Here is a 19,760-nt window from a genome sequence, read left to right as displayed (position 1 = left end):
GTGTCTCTGAAACGGCAAGACTTGTGGTGTTTCTCCAGGCCAGCAGTGGTGAGAATTTACCAAGTGTCCGAGGAGGGACTAACTACAAACCGGCGACAGGGTGTTGGGAACCGCGCACACGAGGGCAATGAAGGCTATACCGTCTGGCCCGAGCCAACAGCAGCTCTACTGTGGCTCAAGTCACACAAAATCTTAAAGGGATAGTTCACCCAAACATGGAAATTCTGTCAGTGATTACTCACCCTCATGTAGTTCCAAACCCGGAAGACTTTTGTTCATCTTCGGAACACAAATGAAGACATTTTTTGATGAAATCTGAGAGATGTCTGTCCTTCCATATAGACAGCCTACGCAATTACAATGCAATTTGACGCTTCAAAAAGTTGACATAGAGACATAATAACAAAAAAAAAAAATGTATTAGTTTTCCTGGGTAAATAGGTCTCACTTTAGATTAGGTCACGGAAAATTGAAAAATGTCGTTAAATGCTTTAAACAAACCTTTATTGGACTTTAATTGCATTCATATCCAGTGTTCCTTAAAATGTTTACACACACATTGGCATATGTTGTTTACGGGAATAAAAATCTTATTTTTTTCCATTTTCCGTGACCTAATCTAAAAAGTGAGAACTATTTACAGTTAATAAGTTGTTAGCAAAGCATAAAAAAACATTATCTAACTCTTTACATATGCGCTTAACAATAATAATTGTTCATTTCAGTGACAATGAATTAAGAACTCACTATTTGTATTTTAATATATTAACAATGTGGAGACTATAATATATTAACTATGAATTAATTATTAACGAATAGTTTGCAAACTATTACTGTATACCTATAAAATATACCCATCATGCCTTTGACAGGATTTGCTTGTACTGTAAATAATTGACAATTTATTACCAAACTATAAATGTTATGATTTCAACAAATATATGTGTAACATAATGTACACTGGAAAAACAACAACATACAGTTAAAAAAAACACATACCTTAACATAAAACGTTTCTTTTTGGATTGCACTTTTATTTCAGAAATACAGGTTTAGAAATGATTAACAAGAGTAAAGATTACAAGATTAAAATGTACATTTTTGGTCATGCAGATGCCAAATGGCATTTTACAGAGCCATAATATCTTATTACAAAAATATCCTAAATGTCTACTTTTTGATTGTCTGTTTCCATTTATTATTATTTTTAAGCACATTAAAACATTATCTAGACATTTTCCCATAAGCAGAGAAAATCACAAGCCAAACTAAAGTCAAATAAAAAAAATATTCACAAAATACAATGACACACACATTAAGCAAATAGCAAAAAAAAGAAAGAAAAAAAAAGGCAAGTTTGGCTTAAAAAAGGTATGGAATCATTAACACATTAATTATTTGTTATTAACAATGCTAAACAGAAACAACAGAAATTAAATGTGTGATGATTATCATGAAAACTTCAAAGTTTAAGTTGATTCTAGGTGAGAATGTGTTTAAGTGCTGTGGAACCAGAAGTTTGTTTTGTTTATTTACGGATGATTCAACCTCATGGATCAAGGTTGACGCGCTCTTAGATTTCATTTCGTTTTTGCAAATCGAATCAAATTTATAAACATTACACAATTTTAACATAATTAAAAATCCATACTTAGTATGTACAGTACAAAATGAGTAGCCTAACTGAGATTATCACTGCCACAGAATAAAAAAAATAAAAAATGGTAATCAGACTTTTTTTTAGAATTGCGTGATATAAAGTTGCAATTGCGAGTTATAAAGTCAGAATTGCGGGATATAAACCCGCAATTGCAAGAAATAAACTCGCAATTCTGACTTTTCTTCTCAGAATTGCAATTTTATAACGCAATTGCGAGATATAAAGTCAGAATTGCATGATATAAAGTTGCAATTGCATGTTATAAAGTCAGAATTGTGAGGTATAAACTCTTTTTTTTTCCTTAGAATTGGACTTTATAACTTGCAATTGTGAGTTTTTATCTCGCAATTCTGACTTTATTTCTCAGAATTGAGAGATGTAAACTCGTGAGATAAAATGTTGCAATGATCTTTTAAAATGTTTTATTCTGTGGTGGAAACAAGGTTCCATAGCGTTGGACACAGTGTAAAACATGTTTAAAAAAAATATATTAAAACAACATCTGGCTTCATTTCAACCATATTTCAACGTTGAAGGTTGGTCATGTTTCGTGGGAAGTGAAAGTGTTTTTTGTTTTTTTTTTAAGTGCCAGTTTTCATACTACGGAAGCTTGTTTCTGCCATGAAATAAAAACTAAAAAATTTAATTGCGACTTTTAATCTCATAATTCTTAATTTTTCTCTCATAATTGTCTGATATAATTGCAGAATTGTAAGATATAAAGTCACAATTATCTTTTAAAAAATGTTCATCCGTGGTGGAAACAAGCTTCCATATAATTTCTAAACGTACCTCAGAACAACTTATAGGATGTCAAGATGATAAAAAAAGAGAAACAATTATTCAGAAGGTTTTAACTGCATTATAAAAGCATATTTCGAATCTAACACCTATTCAGGCATCATTGCACAAAAATTAAAAAGATTCAACCAGTGTGTATTGTATAATGTTGTAAAATATTGCATTAAAAAATTGCTTCCTTTACCAATATGCCCAGCATTTTTGTATATACAACACAGGAGGAGAAGGGAAACAGCATAAGAAGAAGAGTGGAATCATTACTCTGCAGGACCAGTAGTTCAAGTTTGTCAAACCTAAGTGTGAGAACTGTTTCCCATGGTAAAAGTGCACATCTGTGTACTAGGCACTAAACAGGCCTGTACTAGCAGTGCAGAGAGCGACAAGATGAAACATCATCCACTCATTTTATCATGGAATGGGATTAATTACACAAGCTCAAAAAAAAAAAATAGAAAAGCATCATATAACTAGAAAAACTTGCAAGCTAAATTACAGATTCATGAATGAATGAATCTGAGCAGTTTTGTGAACTGCTTCATTGAAAAGACCTGACAAGGATTTTACGTGAAAAACTTAAAGGGATAGGTCACTCATTTACACACCACTTTCTTTTTTTCGGTGGTTTTGGTTCCTATTGAGTTCCATTGAAAATACAATGGAAACCACTGACCAAAACTGTTTCTTTTGTTTTCCATAAATGTTTGGAACATCATAAGGTTGAGTAAACGATGAGTTTTCATTTTAGGGTGAACTATCCGTTTAATTTTCAGTCTGTTCCTCACACGAAGCACCTGGAATACAGCGCACAAGTCATACAGGCACATTAATGATCATTTTATGGATCTTTTTGCAATTTTGGCACTTAACAGCCCTCTAGTTCCACAGAAGTAGATATACATGAAGAATATGGTGTGGCTCATCTTTCCCTAAAGCCCTGCAATACATTTCGGCTGGAAACTTTTCCCAAATCCAGCTACTCTCTCTGTGGCTTTCAGGAGACCTTAACTGCAAAACCCAAATTGAAAAATCATATTAAAGAAAGAATATAAAAAGGTGTCAGAATCAAAGCACTAAAATAAAATAAAACTCACCGGCACCTGTCTCTGTTTCTGAACGGGCTTGTTGCCGCCTTGTGAGCCGTAGCAGTGACGGGATTTACAAACGTGTCCTTGTTCATCCCTTTCTGCAAAACAATGAAAGGTCAAAACTATAAATGGAGAGTTGTCGTCCTTTCAAAATGACACACAAGTCCATCACAATTAACAGTGTGAAAGCTCTCAGAAGCAATGCAGTGAATCACTGCTTCATGATCATGTGTTCACACATGCCTGTCTGAGCTCTTCGTGGCAGTCATGCTGAAGTCAGCCATCGTGGAACTGAACCTGTCACTATAGGCTGGCTGATGGATATTTGCAACAACCACACAACTACATAAAGGCTTTATAATAGTGCTGTCAGTGGGTCAAAAACGATTCATTAATGGCAAGCTGATTAATTCATCAATCAATCAATCAAATGTATTTATATTTGGTTTGTGAGAGTGTCACATAGGAGCTGATTGACGTATTTTGCATACCCAGTCCCGAAGGGGCACACCCTCACAGACATGGGACAAAAAAAACCTCAGGATTTTTGTCTCAGGTCTATTATGAGAACGCTGAGCGCGACGAGCCGGTCCCCGCTCTTTACGAGAGGAAGAGCAACTCGCCACACTCTGCTTTTGAGCCCCTCTTGTGTTGTCACGTACATACCCTCTCTATACAAATCAGTATTCTCTCCTGGAAATAAATGCATTCGAAATGCCGGTTTACATTTTGGTAATGTATGTTTAATGTGATAATGAAGGTTCTAGTCCACCGTTGAATCTTTAATCGCTCTCTTTCTTCTTTTTCCAACCGACTGACAATGAGATCGATGTTGTTCAGAGTGTTAAGGTGGGCATCTCGTCAGTGAGCGAGGACACCAGACAAGATTGTGCCTTCCCAGACGGCGTCGTGAATATGGCTGTGATACTGGAGGAGGAGATTGTCATTGTGGATCTCCAAGACTTTCCGAATAGTTTGGACTGCTTTATGTTTTAAATATCAACTATCCCAAAGAGCTACGATACACCTTTGAGGTGATCCAGCGGATCTTCATGAAGATTGATGGGGAAAGCTGCTCCGCAAAAGTTCATGGACTGAGTGATGTTCAATTTATTTGATGAATTTGTTAAAGCATCACAGCTTAGTTTAGATTAACACATTAAAAGACCTATGAATTGGTTTCATAACGCTTAAATACTTTTCAGAGTTTCTTTTTGAAAGGAATGTTGTGAACACGGTGTTTCTGTATTGTATGTTGTAGGAGTGGCATTTTAGAGTGTTTAGTTTAATTGATGAATTTATTGAAGCTTGAGAGCATACATAATTGATAATGTGTTTAACAATGTTTTAACGGTTTCTTTTGGAACAAAGGATGTTTCTATGTTGAATGCTGTGGGGTGATCTTGTTTAATGTTATGTAACAGATTAATCCACAAGAAATGCATTGAGACAGGTGTAAAACACCTAAAAAAAAATTCAACCTCATGGAAAGGAGTTCAATGCAATACATTTTGTATTGAGAATTGTATCAGTATTCGTTATTTTTTGTTTAAATCAAATGTATTTTACAAATTAATGTTCTAGTAGTAATTCATTATTTGGTAATGCTGCAGGTTTTAAAGTTTCAAAACACCACTTTAGTTGGCTGAACTTATTGGATGTAGTTTAGAAAACTTAACTTTAGTTGGCCGAACTTAGATTCACAGTTTCATTAACTAAATTAAATCAGTTCATTGTACTTTATAACTTGTCAGGTAAACCTTTCCAAATTTGTCAGGTACACTTTTCCAAATAAGTTATTTAAACTCGCAAAAAGATAACACAAAATAATGAGTTAAGTCAACAATTTTTTTTTACAGTGCACTGTGCTCGCAAACACCATCCTCAAACACAAGGGCAGCATGCTCTTTTTTTTTCACTCGGAGAGAAAAGAGAGAAAATTCTGCACACTGCCAGTTGAAAACTAACGTCTAACAAGATCTGAGCAGATAGAGAGGTAAGAGAGTTTTCTGACGCACACATACACAGAATGGCCTCTGAAGACAAAAGACCTGATGATGCAGCTGTAGCTCATCTATTTATAGCCTTGTGTCGTGGGTGCGTGCTGTATAATACCTCTATAATTATATAGGTATTATATATATTATATATAATTATAGAGGCTATAATACCTCCAGGCCAATTCTATTGATGTGCTACACACAATATTTACAGCTGGTCACGATTAAAGAAGTTCCCAATGTGCTAAGCAGCGCAGCATCGATTGTAGCTTTTGAAAAGGAACACCTTTTACAAATCTATAGCACACTTTTTGTTGAAAGTAAAATCTCTATCAAATGCAATTATCTAATCATCTAATAAGATTACCAAGTGTCTATATGGTGTTTTATCAATTGCCAGGGTTTGTTTTGTTTGTTCTATGAATGGCTCAACTAACCAGGCCTATAAGATTCATGGGTTGAACCATTCACCCTCCCAGCGGTGAACCACTGAAATGTCGAGGTGTTTTGAAATGTCTCGAAACAGTTATGACGTAATGAAGCCTCGTTTACTGAAATCACTTGACTTTACCAGTTTGATACACGCTCCGAACCATTGATGCGGAACCAACGATTCATAAAGGTTTCGAAGCTTCATGAAGCAGTGTTTTGAAATTGCCATCACTACTTGTTTCCTGGCTTTCCCTATTTGCTTGTGTCTTGGACTCTGTTGTTCGTTGGATTATATATCCTGTAGTTTGACCCTTTGCAAGTCATTCGGATTACGTTTGTGGATTACTGTCAGAGCAGGGAGTGACAGAGGTGAATCACAACACTACAAAATTTGATTTGAAGCAAAAACATATTTGAAACTCGGACAAAAATACAAAAGGTACAAGAGTGTGTGATGGCTTTAGTGAGGAAAAGAACTACAGTCCCATGATGCATTGCGAACAGCATAATCAATCTAAAAACAATGGAGGTATATAAAACGACTCAATTAGAAATGTTGATTATATATAACTTAAATATTTTAGGTTTATTGCAAAAATATGCACATGTTTACAAACATTTAAGTATTTTGAGAGCGTAGAGAGAACGACTCCATTCACAGTTTTTCGTGGGAATGGGCGGAGCTAAAGAGCTCTGATGCCATATTTTGCTTGTTTAAACCCTCTAATTGGTGTAATTTCCTGAACAGCATCATGGGTAATGTAGTTTTACATCACATATTCAGTTGTTAAACTATTATTTTAAGAAGTTTAAATAATGTGGGCAAACAACATCGATTAAAAACCTTGCATCTCATGGTAAGGCTGTCTTTGAAAGTTTATAGGTTACCATTAAAAATCAATTTCTCTATGGATTAGTTTTTACTTTTGGAACCCGACTGTTGCATAATTGGAAGGATCTTTTGAAGGCAACCTTTGTTTTGCATCCTTCATTCGGCCAATTTTATAGGATGCAACAAGTGTCTCCTTTGTGTCCTCCAATTACACACAATGCTTTGCCCACATTCTTATTCACGATTAATAATTAACTGAGCCCATCCAATTTCACTATGTACTGCAAGACACATAGAAAAGTATACAAGAAAATTATAATAAAAAAAGGAATTACGTTAGTTTTTATTTTAGTAAATTAATCAATTAATGTACATGCATAACGGTCCATAATGTAAACCACTCGAAGAGTACAGATGGTTAGCAATTACCTGTACTACAATGATAGAAATCAGTTAATATAAAGATTTTGAATATAAAGTATTTTCCCACTCTTACCCCATTAACCTCTTCGAGGGTTGGGTGGAGCACAAGTCAGGGCCTGGAGGAGTCTCTCTCTCTCTCTCTCTCTGTGTGTGTGTGTGTGTGTGTGTGTGTGTGTGTGTGTGTGTGTGTGTGTGTGTGTGTGTGTGTGTATGTGTGTGTGTGTGTGTGTGTGTGGTGTGTTTGTGCAAGCCAGTGAGAGTTTTATTTGATGTGTAAACTAGCATGCAGACATAGATATGGAGCATAGTCTGGGGATTTTTTTTACATTTTTTTTACCTCAAGCAGGAAAATAAAGAAAGAAATAAGGCGCCACATGTGTGTACACACCCTTCCACACCCTCGTTTCTTTTAACCAGATATTGCTTTCATTTTCTTTGCCATCACTCTTCATTCGAAATTTTCATTAACCAAGTATTTGGTTTTGTGCTCACATTGACATAAAAAAAATAAAAAATAATAATTGATGTGGTTATAGAGGTTTGCTTTCCAATTTTTTTATTTAATTGAACGGGTGAATCTCACATCTGTCAAGAACATGTTTGAATCATTTCACTCCACAATCAGAAGGCATGAGAAATTACATTTTGAATAAATACAATATAAACTCATACAGCGAATGGAAGAGAAAGATGGATGAATGCAACAAGTGAAAGGTGGCTAAATGTTTTCGGGTTTCCCGTTCATTGGTGTCAATGAATTTAAACCTGCCTCCATTAATAATAAAACGTCTACTGTAAATATTCCAATAATTCTGTGCATTACTTCAAAACATTAATATGTAATTTCTACATAGTAAATATTCAAAATATTCATAAAAATATATTACTCATTTTGATTGCTTTACAAATAAAACACATACCATAATGCATTAATACTTTATAATTTATGTAATTTACTGTATATACACTTTATGATTCATATGTTTTTGTTGTTGATTGTTGAAATGAGCACGATTAAATATCCAATAATTTAATTATATAGCAATGAATTAAAAACAAATCACTAATAATGGTCAGATTAATTAGACAAAGAATAAATAAAACAATTAAATCATATAATAATAATATAAAATAATATATTTATATGTGCTTTTTATTATAATGTCTTATAATTATTATAAGAAATTAAAGTGTATAGCATATTGCACATCTCCTATGAGCAGTTTGAGGTGGGACGGTCTTACCTTTTTCAGCACATTCTGGAAGTCCTTTTTTTCCCACAAAATCCAGAGAAGAACTCCAGCATCCTTTCTGGCTGTGTCGAAAAGTCTGCAAGCAAGAGAGAAACAGAATGGTCTCCGCTAATACACATCAAATTCTTATAGAGAACCTGTCATCCATGGGTGAATATCGCACAACTTATCATTGTCAGAGTAATTTGTCAGAGTAGCAAGGAGCTTGCTAATGTTTGCTAATGCCATTCCTCCACTGTCATACATGTATTGTATTGTATTTCCTTTGGACACACTTACATATTTGAACTCAGCATACTCAGAGAGTCGATGAGTTTTGTGTTCAGCATCTTCTTCCCAATGTCAGGCTCTGCCAGCATGAGTGTGTGCATCACGCGGCACGCTGTAGCGATGAAGCTGTCCGATTCAACCATTTTGTGCGTCACAGTTGAGATCACAGTGCTGACTTTGGGAAGAACTTCCTTGGCTATTGTTGACAACAACAACAACAACAACAACAACAACATGAACGTTAGCAATGCTAATGCTGCAAGTGCAGTACAGTGTACTATGCAAAATAATCCTGCAGTCTGTACGTTACTTGGTGACGTGCAAGTTTGATGCTTTGGCTTTTTTTCCATTAAAGGAAGAAAACATAATTAAATAACTTGCCTCGATATGAATCACCCCTATATTGCTTGTATTTAAAAAAGGAATATCACACTAACAGGTCATATGTTTCAGGTAACTGGGCTCAGAATGAATTACTTGTAAATGTCTTGCATACAGAATGTAAATACACAATGTAAATCACAATTTTGCAAATTTTTGAAAATGCATTGTGTAAGATACTTTGTTATTTTTACTCCCCCGGGGTATCAGTTGAGATTCTGCTGCTGTCAGTTTAGTGTCACAATTCACACTCAGAGCTGCTGTTGAGTGACTGAGCAAAAGTTGTGCGAGTCCTGCAAGAGCGTAAAGCGAGCAGAGTTTCAGGGTGGGGCTGGAAGTTGGTGCTGCAAGTTCCTACCTAAATTGGAATGTTAAGTCCACAATAGAAGCTTAGTAACTACAAGCTGGTTTGTAACTATGGGTGTGTTCACAGTTGGCATGTTTGGTTCGATTAAAACAAACTATGGTGCGACAGGACATGATGTCACAAGACGCAATCCTAAAAAGGACATAATGCTCCTGTTTTTACTCGTCATAGTCGTGATTTGCCCATCACAGTTTGGTACAGGCATCAGAACCGTGTCTCCTTGCAGAAGATCTGTGTTTGTGTGTGTGACAGAGGGATTCCTGACACTTTTTTCACTCTTTTACACATTCTCTTCACAAGTTCTCAGCTGGTCAAAATACCATCATATGTAGGTTACGCACACACAACTTGTGAGCAGAAGTTGTGTTGAAATGCCCGAAATGGCCGTGTCCCAAATGGCACATGTGCACTTGCGGTCATGTGGACTTACAATGACCAGAGGTGGAAAGAGTACTAACATATTCTAAGTAAAAAGTAGCTCATTTAAAATTTACTCAGAGTAAAAGTTACTGAGTATCTTTTTTAACCGTGGGGGAGGGGTGGGGGACTCTCCCGGGATGTAGATTTTCACAGTATGATAACCATCTCAGAAAATATCACGGTTTACAGTATTAATCAATTATTAAATAAATAAATGAACAGTATTATTAAATTATGGTTGTTATTATTATCATCAGATAAAATCACACTTAAATGAATGAAAACAGTTTTATTTTGGTTGAACAAATGCTTTTATTATAACAAACTTAAAATTTCAATAAAATTAAAATTTCAATAAAACTTGTCCAATCAGCTTCAATAATTCATAATGAATTAGATTAACAACTTTATTTTCAACATTAATAATTTATTAAAATGTTTAAGAATAATAAAGAGTCCTATGAAATGTATTTCATTCAGAATTTTTTTTCTTTTTATGATTAAATACAAATATATTATCAAAAACGGTGGTAATCAAATGCAAATTTTAACTTTTATCCTTTTATTTTTTAGGGAAGTTCTGCAAAACAGATTTACTAAATTAAATCATGGACAAAAAATATTCCTTAAATAATATTCAAATAAATTGTCTATTATTATTGTTGTTGCTATTATTATTCTGAAAAGTGCGTTATATTGTAGGCCTACAATAGTAATTTCTTTCATAATTTCTCCTAGTTAAACCAAACTTTTATTTTCAAGTGTTGTAGTTAAGACCTGTTCCAGAGTGTATTTGGCAATGGTTTTTCTCAAATAAAATGATGAAAATGCTCATTAGGCGTTCTCTCAGAGCAGCTCTGGAAATGTTCATGTATTCTTGTCCTCGTATTGTTTGTGAGACGCTGAAAACACCATGAGCTTGAGTATGTAGTAGATGAAGAGGCACAGCTCATTCCCACAGAGACGCGCAGATCAAACTTTAATATTCACAGAACATGTAGCGATTTGATTTAACTTAACGCACAGCTCTACTTTCGATTTATCCATCCATCCATCAATTTGCGTCTTTTACGTGACATCTGCGTTATACTGTACATTAAATTAGCAAGACTGGATTCCAGGATTACCTCTGCATCTAAATATAACGTAACGGGACATACCTTTATCCGCACGGAGGGATGGTGTTCTGTGTGTTTCCTCCTTTTGTAGCCACTTTGCGTCCACATTTTTGCAAATTGTAAATCTATACTCGAGGACAACCACGCATTTTTTCTACATCCAAATATTTCCCATACTGGCAATGGTTCGCTTTCGACGGCGTTGCATCACTTTTTTTCTTTTGCACATTTGTTCTCCCGCCCTTGCAGTAGTTTCCGGAGCTCTGTATTATTATTTATTTAAAAAAAAAAAAAATTTACTCAGTAATGGATATGATTTAAAATGTAGCGAAGTACAATACTTCAATCAAAACGTACTTAAGTAAAATTAATATTACAGATTTTAAAAACTACTTAAAAAAGTAGTACACTACTCAATTACGTAAAGCGAGTAAATGTAATTCGTTACTTTCCACCTCTGACAATGGTCAACGCGTGTGCGTATCAAGTAAATATACAAGACTGTAGGTTGTTCCATTTGTCATTTTAGGTTTCAGAAGTCTGCTCCGGAGTCAAACCGGTTTTACGTCATGAAAGTGTGTAAAATGTAAGCAAGTGTAAATGTCAAAATTATAATTTATGTCTAAAGGATTGAAGTCTGTCCTGTAAAACAAGATGCTTATCGATGCAGATCATTCAGTCTGCCATTTAATTCCAAACATTACTTCTAGTCGGAGGCTCCCGAAAATATTTAGTTTATATGTAGAGTTATGCTTCAACTAAGTTTAATGGCGCAACACAAAATTATTTAGTGGTGTGTAAGTTGTGAAAGTGTGAAAAAAGACTCTTACCCATAGTACCCCGCAGAGATGCCACCCGGGACATGTTGCCCACTAAGGATATGGCGGTCTTCTGTAGGCCCAAGTTTTCAGAAATCAGCAGAGGGGAAATGACAGGCAAGCCTCGCAGCTTCTCTATGATGGTTTGACTCATCAGAGTGGACACCTGTGCAGAGGTCCAATCAAAATATAAATGTAACTGCTTTTCCTCCAGCAGAGTATTTGCAGGGGTTTTAAAATCAAATCTAAGGCTTTTTAAGACCCTTTTTATGACCTGCACAAATACAATTAACACCATATGGACAGGCTAGGGTAATGTCTATGGTAACATTTTAAACCTCTGATGCTCTTCTGTCTTTTTTTAAAGGGTAACTAAACACTAAAACAACTTTTTTTTAGTTAATGATCTGTAAGAATGGACCTTCATGAATGCTGTTCATTGATTCGAGTAAATTTTTTGACAATGTTTTAATTCTACAATATATGGTGTAAAAACGTCTGAGTGCTGCCCTCTTCAGGTTGAACGGTGGCTACTGCAGTTGAATTTTCCTATTGGAAGTTGTGGTACCCTCTGACATCAGAGGATACTAGCTAACCACCCCCTTGCCTACAGAGAGCTGCATCTCAGGTGCACAAGGCTGTAAAAAATGACAGCCTTGGAAATGAATGGGAAACAAATTTCATCAAGTGGAAACTTCTGGTACTGCGCCCAAAAAAAAAATCTTACTGAAAGCTATTTTTTTTTTAGATATCAAGCTCAAATTTGGAACACAAGATACATGGCTTTGATTTTCCCACAGTTTTAGAGTAACACGTGTTTTGGAAAGTATATATTTTATATAAAAATTGAAAATAGTATTTTAGAAAATTTTTCATAACTTTTTTTTAAAACAATAATCTGCCATATGTCTTCTTTAAAAAGTGACCAAACTTGAGTCTGTGCTCCAAAGCATTCAAGATTTACAAGAGTTTAAGGGGCTGTTTACAAGACACCATTTTCAAATAAAAACCTAAAACTTTTTATGCGTTTTGGCCGTTCATTTACACGACAACAGCGTTTTAGGTGCCTGAAAACGTTTGAAAACGGGTTTCAAAGTGCAAGGTTTTGAAAACGGTCTCCGTGTAAAAAACAAAAACACGAATCTCTGAAGACGATCATGTCATGCACATGCGTATTACGTGTTCAGTCTCTAGTGTTTCATCTCCATCTAATGGTACCATAAAATGACTGTAAAACTAAGATTTAAACAAATTTACAGCTCAAATAATACAGGTTGACAAAAACAAAAAGTTTCATAAAATGATAAACCTCACATTTCAGATTTCAAACCATTTAGTAAGAAAGGGTATGAATGTCACTCGTTTGCAAGTATGATATAAACACAATAAAGTAAGGATTGTCATAATTCATCCACAGGAGATCATAAGGAATGGCTAGGAAAATGTGCAGTATAGATTGCAAACTGCTCTGAAACTGTGACCCATTAGAACCTGCAATAGTGCTGCGTTTTTACTTAGAAATATGCAGTGCTCTTTTTTTATTAAAGGTGCAGTCTGCAAGAATGAGAGCTTGTGGTTGAAATAGATACTGCAGTCCAAATTCAAAATATCAGATATGGTTGTTTTTTCCCCGCCCCCTCCTCCTCAGACTCGAATCTCACAGAGGTTGCCAGTTTGAGGACACGCAAAAGGAACATGTGCAATTGACAATGAAAGCCGAGGAGACTTACACTGTAAGTTGATTTATCTGCGTTTTAATATGCTCTCGTTCATAGAGATTTTTAGATGGATACCGAGGCTTTTTAGGTTGTGTGGAATCTGCAATCTCTGACCCAGTTTGTTTGCTGGCTGCAGTACACTGCGTTTCCTACCAACAGGCATCCCGAGTTGTCGGAATGCTATTGGGTGAACTGGCAATGGGCGAGTTCCCATAGACCAAAACAAAAACAGACATTTCAACACGGAACGCACATTTCAAAGTAAAATAACCGGCTGTAGAAGTGTTTTTCAGAGAAACGAGTATGTGAACTACGCATGTTTCCTAAATATCTGCAAACATATTTTGGTATTTGTTGAGTGAAAAATTTACAAACAGCACCTTTAAATTATAGCCTTTTTTAAGTTTAACAATCACATTAAGCCATATTGTGATTATTGTTTTTTGCCCCCAACCTTCTTAAAATTACATTTCTTATACCAATTCAGACTTTTTATGGCCTTAGCTTTAATACAACTGAATTTACTCGGCTGGGACTGTGTCAAGTTCAATGTCAACTGTATTCCGTTTATATGCACATACAGGGCTCTTTGAAGCTGTGAGGTTCTGCAGAGCTCCACAGCACGCCTCCAGAGTGGCTTCTTTCTGACTGAAGGTCAGCAGAGACAGGTACAGCTGCAGGGACTTCTGGTGGTACAAACAATTCACTCCTTCAGGCTTATCCACCTCCATGGCTGAGAAGCTGACCGCCTGATCACAAAAAGGAGTGTGAAAGTAATAAACACACCTTTTAAAAAAGCTTAACAACTTGGTTCAGGCTAGTTATTGTTGTTTGGGTCACTTCTACACACAAAAAAACTCTTTGGCTGAACATTATTCAATCATGGACAGTGGTTCCACACGATGGAACGTCTCGGTTACATATGGTAACCCTCGTTCCCTGAGGGAGGGAACGGAGACGTAGGTCATGACTGACCAATAGGAATCTCGCTAGAGAGGCCAATCTACTTCGAGTGAAACTAAAACAAGCCAATACACATTGGTGTGCAATCATTTGCAACAGCTGTGCAGCCTCGCAGCGCGGGTATTTAACAAGCAGCTGGTGCGATTGCACACTAGTTTTTTGCTGAGGAGCCAAGCCTGAGAAAGCTGGTCGCCCCGGCGTGCAGCAGCAGATGTGGCGACGCGACCTACGTCTCCGTTCCCTCCCTCAGGGAACGAGGGTTACCATATGTAACCAGAGGAGGAGATGGCGGGCGAGTTGCGACATGCGACGGGAGCGTAGAACACCTTGTCGGTTGATGTATGCAACGGTCGCAGTGTTGTCCGTACGGACCAGCACGTCCCTGCCCTGTAGCAGCCTTTTCAAGCGGCTCAGAGCGAGATGTACTGCTAGCAACTCGAGGCAATTGATGTGCCAATGCAGCTGGGGGTCCGTCCATACCCCAGACACTGCATGCCCGTTGTACGTGGCACCCCAGCCGGTGGCAGAGGCATCTGTGAATACCACAGCATGCCTGGACACCTGTTCCAAGGGGACTCCTGCCCACAGGAACAAGGGGTCTGACCACGGGCTGAAGGTCTGGCGGCACGCCGGTGTGATAGCCACACTGTGAGTGCCGTGACGCCACGCCCATCTTGGGACTCGGTCTTGAAGCCAGTGCTGAAGCGGTCTCATATGAAGCAGGCCGAGCGGGGTTACCGCTGCTGCTGCTGCAATATTTCCCAGGAGCCTCTGAAAGAATTTCAGTGGGACCGCTGTCCTGCCTTTGAAGGTGTTCAAGCAGTTCAGCACCGACTGAGCACGCTGCTCTGTGAGGCGTGCTGTCTGGGAGACCAAATCCAACTCCATACCGAGATAAGAGATCCTCTGCACAGGGGAGAGTTTGCTCTTTTTCCAGTTGACCTGAAGACCCAACTGGCTGAGAGGCCTGAGCACTAGGTCCCTGTGTTCGCATAGCTGATCTCGAGAGTGTGCTAGTATGAGCCAGTCGTCGAGATAGTTGAGGATGCGAACGCCCTGTTCTCTCATGGGAACAAGGGCCCCCTCCGTGACTTACGTGAAGACACGGGGGGGCAGGGACAGCCCGAAGGGTAGGACCTTGTACTGATATGCTCGACCCTCGAACGCAAAGCGCAGGAATGGCCTCTGTCGAGGAAGAATCGAGACATGAAAATACGCGTCCTTCAGATTCGAAAATGCGTCTCTGCGTGAGCATTTTGAACGGTAGCTTGTGGAGGCTCCGATTCAAAACTCGCAGATCCAAGATCGGTCGTAACCCACCACCTTTCTTGGGTACAATGAAGTAGGGACTGTAGTGCCCTGACCTCATATCGGCTGGAGGGACCGGCTCTATCGCATCCTTCGCCAGTAGGACTGCGATCTCCGCACGCAAGACATGGGCATCGGCTGCTCTCACTGTAGTGGAGTGGATGGCCCTAAACTTGGAGGGACACCAGGCGAACTGAATCGCATAGCCACAGAGACCGTACAAGCGGGACCAAAGGGACCGTAGGCGTACCCGGAGTGGGGCAGCGAGGTCGAACACAGGGACGCGGCTCGGGAGGCTCTCTCTGGGAGGCGGCCCGTAGCGGGGTCTGAGTGTGCTGTGCAGCACTTACCTGGTTCCACGGGGCAGGAGTTGCGGGAGGCGACTCGGTGGCGTTCTCGGACCGTACACAGCTGCCGGCTGGCAAAAGAAGAGGCGGATGAGAGTGGAGAGTGTGAGGATTCCAACCCCCCACTGCTCTCCGGGTCTTCTTCGGACCCAGAGACGATAGAAACTGCTCTTTTATTGAATATATGGGTACCGCTGGTTTTAAGGCCAGCGGCGGAACACAAACAAAATGAAACAAAGGATTTTTCAGCCGGCCATCTTCCGGGGGAGGGAGCGATGCAGTCTCCCGTCTCCTGGAGAGCAGTCCCTTCCATCTCTGGGTCGCCCGTCCTAGGGCCGCTTACACCTGGCTTTGCCGGCCTCCTTGGTGGGGGCCTGAACGGGCGGGACGCCCTGCTTGCGACTGGCTCCACGGCGCCGTTTAGATGGAGGCTGCTGCTGCGGCGCGGGAGCAGGGGCAGACGCAGGAGGACACCCACGGCAACGAGCAGACCGAGGAGCCGCGGGTGGTGGGGTGGAGGCAGCAGCTGACCGCCGCGGCAGGATGTGTCTGATGACCTCAGTCTGCTTCTGTACAGCCGAGAACTGCTGGGCGAAGTTCTCGACCGCGTCGCCGAAGAAGCCGGTCTGGGACACGGGGGAGTTAAGGAACCTGATCTTGTCGGTCTCCCGCATGTCAGCCAGACACAGCCACGACCCACTGACCGCGCGGTGACCTTGGTCGCACGAAGCGCGAGGTCAGTTGCGGCACAAAGTTCTTGGAGAACTTGTGGATCATAACCATCCTCGTGCAGGTCCTTCAGTGCCTTGGCCTGATGAACCTGCAACAACGCCATAGCGTGCATGGCAGAGGCAGCTTCCCCACAGGACTTGTAAGCCTTGCCGGTCAGGTCCGACGAGTACTTACAGGCCCGGGAAGGAAGACACGGTTCTCCACGCCAAGTGGAGTTAGGGCACAGTTGCATAGCAACGGCCCGTTCCACTGGCGGGATATGCGTGTATCCCTTAGCTGCCCCGCCATCAAGGGTGGTGAGGGAGGAGGAGCCACCGAGACGGTTTCTGGCAGTAAAAGGTTCCGTCTACGTCCCTGTGAGCTCCTCATGCACCTCCGGGAAGAAAGGCACTGGGGTGGGTTGCCAGCGCGCGCCACCCCGAGATACCAATCGTCCAACCTCGAGGGCTCGGGACACGGTGGAGGGTTCCACACGAGCCCGATCCTGTTGGCGGCCCGGGAAAGCATGGCCATCATCTCCGGGCTGACACGGGCACCGCTGATACACCCGAAGGAGGCAGCGGCTTCGAGCCGTCGTCCGCGGAGAGGTCTTACCCACTCTCTGATGCAGCGAGCGACATCTGGTCGTCGCAGGGAGCGCCGAACGAAACGACCGGTACACATCTCGAGGATGCTCCAGCACGCTCCGTTGGCAGCTCAAATGGTTGCGGAGCGTAAGAGGGGTGAGGGTTCCTAGGGGGTTGGTTCCCTGAAGGAAGCGCGCTCACCGTAACCCTCAGGTCACCCGTGTCACCGCACGAAGCAACCCGCGAAGGGGGGTTGGAACGAGGCGTAGGCATGGGGACTCCGCCCCTTCGCAGGAACAAGAGTCTCGACCGTAGCTTCGAGATGGTCATCTTCCCACAATGGGTACATGACTCATCCACGAACGCTGCCTGTGCGTGTTCGAGGGCCAGACACACGAGGCAGCGATCGTGACCATCTCGCGACCCCAGGTAACGACCGCATCCAGAAACACACACAGAGAACGTCATCTTGAAAAAGAAGCGAAATATCTGTGTAAGCTCTTTTAGGGACTACTCTCAATAGTGCTGAAGCACGCAGGGGAACAGCCACAGCGATCACAGACGGGAATGTGCACCCGTCTGTGCACTGGATCTCTCTCGCTGGAGGTCTTACCAGCTGTTACAACAGCTTTTTAGCGCTTGCCAGGCGCACCTTACCAGCTGTTATAACAGCTTTTGAGCGCTCTGAAGCGCACCTCACCAGCTGTTAAAACTGCTTTTTTCTTGCTCAGTTTTAAAACAAAAAAGAAAGAAAAAGAAAGAGAGAGAAAGCAAACTGTTCGCGCTGCCGTGCTGTCGCGCCCAGCACCGGAAAGGAGAGTTCCAGAAGGCTTGTAGATCAGTTTCAACTGACTTAGCAGAGGCATCGAAGTGTTTGGCCCCGAAGCAAAAAGCTAGTGTGCAATCGCACCAGCTGCTTGTTAAATACCCGCACTGCGAGGCTGCACAGCTGTTGCAAATGATTGCACGCCAATGTGTATTGGCTTGTTTTAGTTTCACTCGAAGTAGATTGGCCTCTCTAGCGAGATTCCTATTGGTCAGTCATGACCTACCTTGTAGTGACTGACCGATAGGGAACCATGTTATCTCAACTCAAATACTTCATGTTGGATGAACTTAAGCGAAGTGAATAAACTGTAATAAAAATTAGACACGTCCAAATAACTTAATTAAATCGTTTCCAAATAACTTGATTCAGTCGTGTCCAAATAACTTGAATCAATCGTGTCCAAATAACTTAATTCAATCATGTGGAACCACTGTCCATGATTGAATCATGTTCAACCAAAGAGTTATTTTTCAGCATATCTATGGCAAGGACCAGAAAGTATTGCTGGTTGGAGGACTAGTTCACCCTAAAACATACATTTTAGTCTGTTTCTTCTTTTTTCAGTTTACATTTTTGGGTGAACTAATCCTTAAAGTTCAGTCAGCATCCAATGACCAGCATTTAAAACTCATGTTAGTTGCTTCATCAGGAACAGCTTGTACCTTTTGAGTCTTGGTTCTCTTGGAGTTGAAGAGGCTGTTTTTCTTTTTGTTCTCATGTGTGCTCCCATCAGAGATAGTGAACTCTTTGAAGTGATCAGGAGCTTCTTTCTCCAGCTGGTAGCTCAGGTTATGGAGTATGCAGACACAGTTTTCCACTGACTGCTCCCCGCATCACATTAACAGAGAACCAGGACACACAAAAGTCTATTTTAGCTTGTTGCACTACATTTTGCCAATGTTCTGGAGTATTCAGGTTGAAGTTAAAATTCTTTGAATATACTTGACACTACAAAGCCTACCGTATCATATTTGATGTGCAAAAAAAAAGACCTATAGATTTTCAAAATGATAAAAACTTTCCTTTAATGTAGTTTATTACATTCCTTCTATCATCTGATTGACAGTTTTCCAAGCAAGTAAAATGCCTTTTAGTATAATTTAGCATATATTTTACCCCCCCCCCCCCCCCCCCCCCCCTCAGATAATGGTTCACATGTCTTTTTGCTGTGAAAACATTACTGATTACTGAAACATTACTGAAGTAAATATAAGAATAACTTTTAAATTATTAGTAATATTTCAAGACAATTACTGGACTGAAGCATAGGTTTACTCGATTATCCATACACCATTTTTTAAAGAAAAAAAATCATGCTAAAATGTATGTATTGTATGATCCATCAGGCTTTTGAGGAACACTTATTTGTTTATCTATCGACCATCATTGCATTGCATTTTTTTTTTGCCCATCAATACAAACTACAGAGCTTCGTTC

General features: G+C 40.0%; 1 protein-coding gene across 1 annotated transcript in view; it reads right to left on the bottom strand.

Moving 5' to 3' along the window:
- Positions 1–1,013: 1,013 nt before the first annotated feature.
- pkp1a (plakophilin 1a) overlaps positions 1,014–19,760 on the bottom strand; it is a 37,034-nt gene continuing 18,287 nt past the window's right edge. The window contains exons 8-14 of the mRNA XM_077204738.1: positions 18,986–19,144; positions 14,160–14,327; positions 11,873–12,026; positions 8,766–8,952; positions 8,478–8,562; positions 3,553–3,644; positions 1,014–3,466 (exon numbers count right to left, since the gene is read on the bottom strand). Of these exons, the coding sequence (XP_077060853.1) occupies positions 3,463–3,466; positions 3,553–3,644; positions 8,478–8,562; positions 8,766–8,952; positions 11,873–12,026; positions 14,160–14,327; positions 18,986–19,144 (849 nt within the window). The 3' untranslated portion in view covers positions 1,014–3,462. The remainder of the gene's footprint in view (positions 3,467–3,552; positions 3,645–8,477; positions 8,563–8,765; positions 8,953–11,872; positions 12,027–14,159; positions 14,328–18,985; positions 19,145–19,760) is intronic.

The sequence above is a fragment of the Siphateles boraxobius genome, unplaced genomic scaffold, assembly GCF_051911475.1.
Source record: "Siphateles boraxobius isolate OS27281-9 unplaced genomic scaffold, OSU_SipBor_1 50, whole genome shotgun sequence".
NCBI classification, from domain to species: Eukaryota; Metazoa; Chordata; class Actinopteri; order Cypriniformes; family Leuciscidae; genus Siphateles; species Siphateles boraxobius.
Note: the sequence above shows the minus strand (reverse complement) of the source record. Positions and strands in the feature narration are given on the sequence as shown.